This window comes from Mauremys reevesii, linkage group 2, assembly GCF_016161935.1.
Source record: "Mauremys reevesii isolate NIE-2019 linkage group 2, ASM1616193v1, whole genome shotgun sequence".
Lineage (NCBI taxonomy): Eukaryota > Metazoa > Chordata > Testudines > Geoemydidae > Mauremys > Mauremys reevesii.
The window spans coordinates 116,329,856-116,341,948 of NC_052624.1; the positions used below are offsets into that span (position 1 = coordinate 116,329,856).

The following is a 12,093-nucleotide window of genomic DNA, read 5'->3' on the forward strand; positions in this document are numbered from 1 at the left end:
AAAAAATAATTGACAGCTATCAATATTTATCTTTAAGTATTTTTTATTGTTAAATTTTCATAATTGTGGCAATTATGGGAGGTCAGAAAATATTTACTGACCGTAGATGCTGAGATTCATATAGTTAGAGTTTTATAACCATTAAAACACACATTGGCAAACATCACATGTCAAAGCATATGAAATAAAAATCCTTAAATCAAACAAGTTTTCAAGCGAAGTTTTTCTTACTCTGTCTATCTGTCAATTTCAATTGTTATAAATGGAAATATTTTTCATCAGTTTTCACCACATACACAATCAACATTCATTGACATTTATCAAAAATCTAATCCTTCCAAGCCAAGCTATATATACCATAGGTGGTACGATTTTGCAAAGGTTAACATTGCATTATAAAGTTATTTTTTAAAACATGTTTAAATCTCTGACCTTGAGAAGGTAAACTTTGAGTAGAATCTGTGATCTGTTTATTCTTATCAGCATCACCTTCTGCCTTTCCTTCATTGCTAGTTGAAGCATACACACGCTGAACCTTAGCTTTTGAATGGTAGCCATCTGTAAGATAGTCAAGAAAAACATGCCTGAAATACACTTAGATTAACATTTTCTGTTTATTAGGGATGGTTCAAAGTTGCTCATTTATAAGTATCTAAAGCTACATTTAAAATGTTTCAGCCAAATACATTTCTTCCTTTGTTATACAACTTATTTTAAAATATTTAATATTAATAAATTGCTGAACATTCTTATTTACACTACTGTATAGTTCGTGTAATCTGGAAATTCAGCACACAAAAAAAACCCTTATCAAGCTAACACAGGGTTTCTGCTGAATCAACTAGACAAAATTGACAAACACACTAACCAAAAACTCAGACCTCAAGAGACTAGAAATCTAAAACAGTGGTTCCCAATACAGTGGTTCCCAAACTGTTGTCTGTGGCCAATCAATTTGTGGCCAAACTATTGTCTGTGGCCTATTACATTTACTGGTAATATGAAGAGCTGACAGGCCACATGGTGCTGGCTCTCCTTATAGTCTCCACTTGTTAAATTGCAGTAAAAAACAGATACAACATTATTTTGCCATATAAGCAATTGCTGAAGTTGCTCCAAGGATTTTTTTGTAAATGCAGTAACAAGGAAGGTAGTCAATGCTATCATTATCGGACAAGAGGTAATCCATGTTAAGTAGTAGTTCACACTATGAAAAATCTTGAGAGCCCTTGATCTAGACTGACAGATTAATCCATATTTATCTGGATTTCCAATGGATAACTTTTTCCTCAATAGGCTGAAAGTGACTATTAGGTCCCCTATATACAACTGCTCTTCTTGCTCAACTACTCTAAGGTCTGGTCTCCACACAAACTTGCATCAAAATAACTAAACTGGCTTTCATTCATACCTTTTGTTATTTCTGTACAAGTCTGTGTGTGAACACTTATTTTGGAATAACAGTGTCCCATTTCAATTTTGCTTATGTCGTTTTTTCACTCAGCATCTTGCAAGTCTAGACATGTAGCAAACAACAGTAACACTCTAAACTAGCAAACAACTCTAGCAGTGCATGTTCAGGAAAACTCCCTTTGAAGTCAATAGACCTTGCATCCAAGTCAAGATTGCAGGATTTAATCTTATATAAACATACAGAGAACACTTACATTCTTGCCATTTTCTCTTCATAACAGGAGGATCCGTTACAACCTAAACATAAAGCCCATTTATGTTAGCACAACCTTTTTTAAAGAAACATTTGGTTAAACATCTAACTAACCATCCTTTGTCAGTGCATTTACCATCTCTGACCGCAGATCCAAATTGAAGTCCAGCTGTCAGGATACCAGTTATATATTTCCCATTGCAATACATACATGCTGGAGGTAGGAAAACTAGGTAAAGCAGATGCAGGTATTAGACTCAAAGTAAACAGTCCAGTGGATTTAAGTTATTTGTGCACCTGCCTTGCTTTTTAAACTTATTCCTACAAAAACAAGGTGCAGGAACAGCAGAGAATCTTAAAGGAGGCAGAGATATCTCCCACGAAACAAAGTATTTCCTACTGCTATGCTCAAACAAATGAAGGTTACCTACTTGTAACCAGAGTTCTTAGAGATGGACTCCACATATTCCCTTTCATGGGATGCACTAGCCATATGCAGCTCAGATAGAGGAATCTAATTAGCAGTATGCAGTGTTGTAGCCATGTTGTTCCCAGGATATTAGACAGACAAGGTGGGTGAAGTAATATCTTTTATTGAGCCAACTTCAGTTAGTCAGAGAGACAAGCTTCCAAACTTACACAGAGCTCTTCTGAATAAGAGCTTTGTGTAAGCTTGAAAGCTCATCTCTCTGACCAACAGAAGTTGGTCCAATAAAATATATTATTTCTCTCACCTTGTGTCTCTAACTGTGTCCATTAGAGCATTCATGCACCCCTTCTCCCACCGCCTATCCATTCCTGAATGTTCAATGGACCTCAGCTCCTACCCACAACTTGCTCAATTCTGTTATACTTACAACTCTGAGGAAGAGAAGAAGGTGGGTGGAGAGTAAGTATTCTGAGTCCATCTCAATCCAATTATAAGTAAATAACCTTCATTTCGCCTTCAAATTGCCTCTGCATATTTCCATTCACAAGACAGACTGGCAAGTATAAAAGCAGGTTGGACAAGGAGAATTAATTGAAAATTGATTGGAGAACCACTGTGCTGTATTGAGCATCTGATCTATACTCTACTAAACATTACTTATTGGAGTTCCATACACACATTTAGGTCTAACTAGCAGCTCTGCAAGTCTCTAGGATTGGAATGTATCTGAGGTGTGCTGTTGAAGCTGCCTTAGCTCTAGCAGAGTATGATCTTACCACTTCAGGGAGAGGAATGGCAATTACCTATATGTAGGGCCCTAATAAATTCATGGTCCATTTTGGTCAATTTCATGGTCACAGGATTTTAAAAATTGTAAATTTCATTATTTCAGCTATTTACATTTGAAATTTCACAGTGTTGTAACTGTGGGGACCCTGACCCAAAAAGGAGTTTGAGGGAGTCACAAGGTTATTGTAGTGGGGGTTGCGGTTCTGCCACACTTACTTCTGTGCTGCTGCTGGCAGGGCACTGCCTTCAGAGCTGGGCGCCCAGCCAACAACCGCCATTCTCCAGCCACCCAGCTCTGAAGGCAGCACAGAAGTAAGGGTGGCAATACCGCAACCCCCTAAAATAACCTTGCATCCGCCTGCAACTCCCTTTTGGGTCAGGACCCCCAATTTGAGAAATGCTGGTCTCCCCTGTGAAATCTGTATAGTATAGGGTAAAAGCACACAAAAGACCAGATTTCACGGTCCATGATGCGTTTTTCATGGCCATAAATTTGATAGGGCCCTTTCTATATGCTTCTGAGATGCAGGATTTAATCCATTTCAATAAAGATAGGGAATACAGTGCCTGAGTCTTTTTGTTATCAGCTTAAGAAATGTACAGTTCTCATAAGCATCTAAAATTCCTTAGTCTTATTCTAAACAGTAGGCCAGGCTCTCTTAACATCTAAAGTATGTAATTTAGCTTCTCAGGTAAATTAACAGATTGGTTAATGTGGAAGTCTCTGACTTCTTTAGAGAGTAATTTGGGGTGAGGTACTCCATGAAAGACTACAAATGGAGGGTTTGTCATAAATGTATGTAATTCAGTTATTCATCTGCATATGTAATATTCAATTGCATATGTAATTGCAAATACAAAAGCTGTTTGAATAGATAAATAGTATAAAGAAGGGTATGAATAGTTGTTTCATTAACTTCATTAAAACTACATTGAGGTAGCAAAATGGGAGTTGGAGCTTTCACAGGAAGGTTTCCTATTGAAATTTTTTTGACTAACTCAAGCAAACACTGCTTTAATATTAACCTTAGAGTAAAAGGTTGATATGGCTGAAAGGTGAATCTTAATCAAAGAAAGACAGTCCTGAGATCTTATGCTGAAGCAAGTACAAACTGAATTGAGGCATATGCAGGGGCTATGTTACTGTCATTTGCCCAAATAATGGATCTTTTCCGTATTTTTCTAGAATTCTCTAGAACATTCTGAACAGTTGCCAAAAAAGATAGTTCTAAGCCCATTAGAAAGCTACTGCCTGTGCTATGAAATGCACCGCACTCAGGATATACTCTGCTATGCTATTGAGCTGGTAGATCAGGAATAATTAGAAGTCTATTGTACAACCCTTCTGTAAACCATTGTTGCCTGGGCAAAGCAGGTATGATCAATATCTTGGTTTAATCCTGTTTTATTTTCCATATAACTCTAACAATAATATTAGAGGAAAGACCTACCCTGGCTGTATGATATGAGGAATACATTGGAAATCAAGTGGTCTCTTCCCGCCCTGGAACAAAACATTTGACCTTTTGTGTTGCGCTTAGTTGTATTGACTAATATGCGTTGGCTCGCATACATGTATATTAAGCATTAAGTACACACATTAATCGTTAATATAAACAGTTATATAGCCCAAATTAATCTGTACCTTTGTTATAATCCTGTTCATTTATGTCAAGTATACCATGACATCTTGTATCAGCTGAGGTAAGCTTTGGCTTAAGTAGATAGAAAACTATCAGTACCAGGACATAATTCTAAATTTACCTATGCATTACCTTATGCATTACCTTATGCATTTCCTTGGCCAACTCAGCAGTTCCCAGTACTGCTATAAACTAACCTTATTGGGGCCTCTCCCCAATACCACTTTGCATCTGATCCTGCTGCACAGTCAATAAGTTCAGATGGCGTGAGCCCAACAGAGAGACAGACGTCCTCACGGAAAGTCCTCCTCCGATACCCCAATAGAGATTTCAAAAGGTCTCATACCTCTCATGTGGCGCCATGGGGTTCGAAGGGGAATGATCCGTAGTAGTTGTCTGTGGGTCCGTGGGCGTTGCCATCCCGGACGAGCCCCCAAATTGTCGAAGAAAAACTCAGTTCTCGCTTTTTGTTTGGATGCAGCAAAATTAAATACTTTATTATTTCTCCAGTAATTACCATGGAGGGAGAGAGTGCCATAGGACACAGGGTCCTGGACAGGTCTCTCAACTGGTAAACAATTACATCAAGCCTTTATACCATTATTTCAGACGATTTCTAGCAATAATACAGACAGTAAAAAGCAACAAATACACTTTGTTTATACATAAGCTTTTCTGCTATCTCACTAGAAAAACAAGACTGCAAGACTGCACATTGCAAGGTCGTAATAACTTTCACACAATTCACTCTGTCTTACATTATCTTGCTTCCTCACGTCACCAGGGTCACAGTTAACCTAACTCATGCTAACTAATATTCATTAAGATCTCTTCAAAACCTTGTTAATTATTTACTGGCTTCCACACCCCATAGCAACAGAAAGGGAGTTCCCCTCATACACCTATTTATCTTGGTACAGGCCTAGCAGGTGTCTTCACACCCCTTAGTACCTGAAATGCATGTATCCAGAACAAAGATAAGGGTGTATCATGATCTAGAATGCATGTTCATTTCAGAACAAAGATACGGGGTACACACCACGGTACCAAAGTAATAAGATAAAAACTAATTGGTTGAATCTAGTTTCAAATGACAAATATGGTACCTTTTACTGGTAAACAAATAAAGTACAAAAAGATGGCTTTAGAGGTGCAACTTTGGCAGCATACCTTCTGCACAAGGTGAATGTAACATCACTGACTGCACTAGACTGCTTTTCAGAGACTGGAATCATATAGAACCTCTTTCCTGTACTATATTAATAAACCTGACTTGCACTGGTTATTTGATTTCTTGAGTATATTTCAAAATAAACCAAAGTTCGGTCAAGCAACTGACTTCAATTTATCAACAGATGCAATAAGGTCTAACTGTGCTGGCCCCAGCATGTGAATATTTCCTGTATCACATGGTTGTCCACTTGAACTCTGCTTAATTTGTCTGCCAGACTGTTTTCTTCTGAGGTTAAGTATATCACTATGGGATATTATCTTATGGAGGATGCATCATTCCCACAACCACTTCATCTCTTGGCACAGTTGAGAAGAGTGTTCACTTCCTTGCTTCTCCAAGGAAAACATTCCAGTGGTATTGTCTGTGGTCACCTGAACTACTTTGGGCACTGAAAACATTCATGCCTCACCTTCCACACATTGGATTGCTCTGCATTCCAGTTAGTTTAAATGCAACCTTTTCTTCAGGGAATTCCTACGTCCTCGAGCCATGAGCTTGCTGCAATAAGTGTGCCAAACTATATTAGATACATCTATAGTCACTGTTGCAAATAAAAGAGGAAGGTTGAATGGTACACCCCGGCAGACATTCTGGGGCTTGGATTCACCAATCTAGGAACAATAACGTGTCTAGGAATGAGAAGTTTTCAGTTCATACTGTCTGTGCCTTGTCTGTAATTGGCCGATAACCAGTGCCGTATTATTTTTAATTTGAAACAAGCAAAAGGGTAATATATGTTGTGGAAGCTAACATTCCCATACATTTGAAATAAGAGTACAATTTGAGAGGGTACTTGGTGAGTAGTTTCTATGGAGGATGTCATACACTGGAATCCACCCTGTGGTAATAATAGTACTCTGTTTATCTGCGAGTCCAAGATGATTCCTATGAAGTGAATTCTCTGAAAAGGTCATAAAAGTGATTTACTCCGGTTTATCAGGAAATCTAGACTTCTGAAGAGGGTACATGTACAGTTGACAGCTTTGAAAAGATGATCCTTCAATTGTGCTTTTTTTAGCCAGTCATCTGCATAGGGGAATGCATGAATACTCTCTCTCCTGAGATGAGTTGCTACTGCTGACATTTTGTGAATACATTGCCTAGCCCACTCCCAGCAAGCGTATATTGGCTTTTTTGTATATGTAATTGCCTATTCATTTCTTTAAGTAGCATGTTGCTTGTTTGGGGGCTTTTCCGGGGGTGTGTGGCATCTGCTTTTTTGTTTGTGTTTTTTAAATTTCCTGTTGGAGAGCATGATTGGTTACCGGTTGCGCAATCTGCTTTAAAAAAAAAAAAAGCTTTAAAAGGGTGCTCGCGGAAATGGGCCTCCTCCACTACAAATTGAAGAGATTTGTGACATGTTTCTCTTATGGTGATGTGAAAATAGACATTTTTCAAATCAAGGGTTGCAAAATAATCTTTTGGAGAAAGGGAAGGAATAATAGAAGCAAAGGTTAAGAAACCCCTGCCTCTGTAGTTGTAGAACAGGTTTTCGATGGCTATTTTGATTAGAGCCGGAACCTCTGATCTTAACAAGTTATTGTTGGAGGGGTTCCTGAACAGGAACTGGGAGGGTGGGTTGGAAGATTTTTTTAATATCCACTGGCAATAATTTTTAAGATCTATCTGTCTGTGGTTATGGAAGCCCAACAATGGAAATAATGTCAGTCACAGTCTTCAAGGGGAGGGGGAGTAAGACTGCTTGAGAACTGTGGCACAATGTGTCAAAACATGTGGCCTAAGGTTTCATGTTGTGTTTGCCTTTAAACCTGGGTTTGAAATTAATCCTCCTTTGTTGAGATTGTTGAAGATATTGCAGTTGGTAATAATGTCTTCTCTGTGTTGGAATAGCAGATAAGAAAGGGTGTTGTCTTTGGTACCTAAATACTCCTGGTCTTCTCTTGGGTGGCTGATAAATGCCCAAAGATATTGCTGAACACCTTGTTTCTTTGCTCTGCTCCAGAATCTTACCTGTCCTGGTACTAAACAGACTTTCTTCCTCAAGGGGAAGGACCTTCACTTTGGCTTTAGTTTCTGGGGGTAAACCTGATGATTTGAGCCATGCATATCTTTGGGGAGAAGTTACAGCTGCTACAGCCCTACCTGCAGAGTTTAAGGAATCAGATGCTCTCACAGCATGCTTTGATACTTGCTGTCCCTCTGTGACAATAGCATCAGCAAGTTTCTTTTGTTCCACTAGTAACACTAAAGTAAAAGCCAACATCATCTTCCAGAGAAACTATTACTAACAAACTATAATAGCCTGATAATTTGTAACTCTTAGGCTCAGTGTAGAAGAGGAGAAAAATCTTCCTTCCTAGGACATCCATTTTCTTCCAGTCCCCTTCAGGGAGTAGATCGATCTAAGCCATCTTTAGAACTTTGAACAGCCACCTCTAATTTCAAGGAATTTGGAGACAGGTGAGTATGAAAATAAAAACCCCTCCTGGGGTAAAATATAATTTGCCTTTCTTCTTGGACATTGGTTGAACTGATGAAGGATTTGCCTATATTAATTTAATAGGTTGAAGAAGTCCATCTAGAGTTGGTAATGATGTTTTACAGAAGAGTGAGAACCCAGATATCAGAGACTGGGTTGCAGTTTCTTCCATCGAAGTGGCTGGCAATTTAAGTGTAGATGCCATTCTCTGAACCAACTCCTGAAATGTTATTCCATCCTTCAGTGGAAAAGCCACTGAGAAGACCCCCTACATTCTCACCTGGAGATGTCTGAATGTCTGTCCCAGGATTCAGTTCACGAAAATCTTGGAGAGAGACTTGTTCTTCCTCTGACAAAGAATCATGCAACACAGCAGAGATTTCTCCTTCCTTGCTTAATGTCATTGGAGCCAGCATCCTCTTATCAGTAGAGGTAAAAGGAGTTGCTCACTCTATCTCGTGCTGCAAATCCTGTTAGCAACATGGAACTGTCCAATACTACCATCTAGGCCCCAGGATCATTCTCCAATAATGTCTGTAAGTCTATGTTATGGTCCAGACCATAGTATGGTCCACCAAAAAGGTCTGCTGAAAATGGCTGAGAACCCAAATACTTTCTACTAATTGGTAAGCAGACTGAGGAAAACACCTGTTGCTCTGATCTGTCATCAGGTCTTTGATCCAATGCCAATCTGATTAGGAACAGAGAAGAGAACAGCGGACCCAATATCAGATAGAGAAGCTTGCTAGGGGAACCTGACGGCATTTTGGGGAGTAGAAGGTGAGGCGTCGCATACTGTTCTTCTACCTTCCTTTTCTCTGTTACATTTGGCTCTGGAGAGCTCCTTCTCTTCCGAAGTTCTTCATTTTCTGGATCCGATCAGATTGGCTTTTCTCACAAAGTCCTTTTCCACTGAAATCTCTCTCTTCCTAGATTTCTTGTCTAAGGAACTTCTTAGAAGTCTGAGCTGATGATGGGAGGTGGAGGCACGGGATGTCAATGAAGACATCTAATATGATGTTTAGCCTTGTCCCTCAATACATCTCATGACAAGGCTGGTCTATGCCAGTTTTTGGTGTCAACCATATTATCTGATCAAGTAAGCTTCACCTGCAAGCACCTCTTGAAGGAGTACTGCTTGTGGCCTATTTTATCTGTCTTTCTTAGATCTCAAGGTAAAAGTGCTGCAGATAGCACATATGGAGGTCAAATTTCCTTCTCTGAGGCAGCATGGCGCCATGTATGCATACTCAATGCTCAGAAAACTGAAGAGCAGGAGGCACACTGTTTAAAACATGTTTCTTGACCTTTGGATCTGCCATAATCACAGGCCAAAGCCAACACCTCAACACTACTATACTATCTACTAACTTACTTACTGATATTGTAAAAACGTATTCTTAGTAACTCTAAAACATAACTTCTATCTAAAATTAACAACTAGTAAGTAACTAAGCACTATCTAATGGTAGGATCAAGGCACAAAGTCCGGAGCGGTTCTTTCTCTCTCACACCCCCTTTTATAACCTCACCCCTAGACTATTCAGGAACAGGGTTGGGGCAAGGAATGGGCGGGTACATGACCACTCCAACGGACACTAGTTAAGTTAACTAGTTAAGTTCCACCATCTGAGCCGCAGGCAGCAGGTGCATCCTGTGAGTGGAAAAATGTAGACACCACTTGAAGGACAACAAAAATTACAAGTAAAATATACAATCTAGAGTCTCTGAATGAACTGGATTAAGTATGCCTGCATGAAAACAACTTGGCAGTTGTGCTCTTTCCAGCAAAATTCCATACATAAAAACATTTTCTACGTTACAGTTTCAGTCAGACATTTTACAGGAGAAAGTCAACAATTAAAAACAAGAGCGACTCAAATGAGGATTCAATGAATAATTCCTCTTATTCCCTTTTTGCTTGTCGAAATAAGGTAAACTGACGCAATTATTTACTTTTCAGACCAAATCAGCTCTTCATGGATACTACTAACAGCACGGACTAATTTTCAGTAAGTTCGTAGCACACATTTGCTGAATGGGTATGTGTAAATCTGTGATTTGTGCATACATGTCATTAGACAGACACGTGTGGCAAATCAGGGATTTGAATGCAAACATTTTAATATCACATATGCAAACATATCCCATTTTTGTTCACCTCTAACCTTACTGAAAGCAGTTCCTGCATTATTTCTTTAGATTTTGGACTCCACACCAGAGGACTCTCATACAAAGTTCTGGGTGCCCTTGATATATATTTAAAAATTCTAGACTGCAGGAGATATAAAGTAAAAATCAACTAAAGCAGTACTTCATCCTTCCACCATACCACACCTCATCTAGTCACAAGTCATGTGACCAATGCAGCTTAAGACGTGCCACACTTCCACAGACAAATTCCACCCTCAACTGCCTCCACCAAAGGTTGTTCAAATAGATGGTCTCTGCAGCATGCCCACCATGCCAGCAAAGTCACACTTTTTCAGAGCCTGGGGAGCAGAACATTTCAAAGGAAAGGAGCTAGCATCCCTTTGCCTTTTATTAAAAAAAAGGGGATCAAGCTCCTGTGCTGATCACAACTGTGACAGTATTGCACAAGGAGAAAGGTCGTCTCTCTCAATGAGACAGGTCCAACGCAGTTTATATCAACCCACACCAACTCCATCTGAAAACCAACAGACTACCAATGCAAATCTTGGAGAACTGTTAACAGATGCTGCCATCAAGAAGTACTGCTTAACAAGCAGGCTGCAGCATTCTGCACCAGTTTAAGTTAGTTTAAGATAGATTTAAGGTGTAGCCCCACATAGAGTACACTGCAATAATCAAGTTTCAAGGTGACAAAAGCATGTAGTACAGTAGCAAGGTACACATCCAAGACGAACAGCTGCAATCACCTGGCCAGACAGCTGGCAAAAAACATTCTTGTGCACTGCTGCAATGTGATCCTCCAACAGTAAAAGGGGATCCGATATCACCCCCAGATAGAGATATCACCTTTGTGACATCTTTGTTGCTTCCCCATATCTACCAGCATCACCTCAGTCTGAACTGTCTGGACTGAATTTCAGCCACCTTGCTCTCATCCATTACCCAATTTCTCTGAAAAACCAAGCTAGACATTTTTTAGCACTGGCTAGATCAAGTGGAATAGATATAAGCTCAGTGTCATCAGCATACTGAACACATAATAGGACATGCTTCTTCATTAATCTTCCTAGCATATCATATACCTGTTGAACAGAAGAGGAAACAAGATGGAATCCTATGGAACTCCATAAAACAGTGCTCTTAGGATGTAGGAACAATTGCCTCGCGCCAGTCTCTAGGAACACTCTGCAAGGAAAGAACTGTACCAAAGGCTGCTGGTAGACCTAACAATATCAGCATGCACAGTTGGTCTTAATTCACCACCAAGAAGAGATCATCTACTAATGCTACCGGTGCTGATTATGTCCCATACCCGCGTTTGTGGCAAGATACAAGGTATCTAGATACTTAGCATTGTCTTGCCACTCCCTTCTCTATAATTATACCCAGAAATAGGTAAAGATGTAATACTGGTCTATAATTAACCAAAAATAGTTGGTTTCCTGGGTAAAGACCTGCAACAGTTTTCTTAAGAGAAGTCAGCACTTGCCCTCCCTAATGGAGACAGTGAATCTCCACCAGTAATGGAACCACTATTTCCCCAAAGAGGACACTGGTACAAATAACAGATTGTGGGAGAAAATCTTCTCAACACCTTCAGTACCTCAATGACAGTCACTGGCCTAAACTCAACCACAGTGTAGCATGCTATACCATTATGACAATACAGCCATTAATATAAATATTGATTAGCATGTTGTATTCCAGGGGTAGGCAACCTGCGGCACACAAGCTGAT

General features: G+C 39.5%; 1 protein-coding gene across 4 annotated transcripts in view; it reads right to left on the minus strand.

Annotated features, from left to right (window-relative positions):
• Window positions 1–12,093, minus strand: part of LOC120396977 — a 77,262-nt gene that overhangs the window by 36,437 nt on the left and 28,732 nt on the right. For all 4 annotated transcript variants that reach the window (XM_039522284.1, XM_039522286.1, XM_039522285.1 and 1 more), the window contains 2 exons: window positions 1,668–1,710; window positions 433–558 (listed from right to left, as the gene is read on the minus strand). In XM_039522284.1, coding sequence (XP_039378218.1) covers window positions 433–558; window positions 1,668–1,710 — 169 coding nt within the window. The remainder of the gene's footprint in view (window positions 1–432; window positions 559–1,667; window positions 1,711–12,093) is intronic.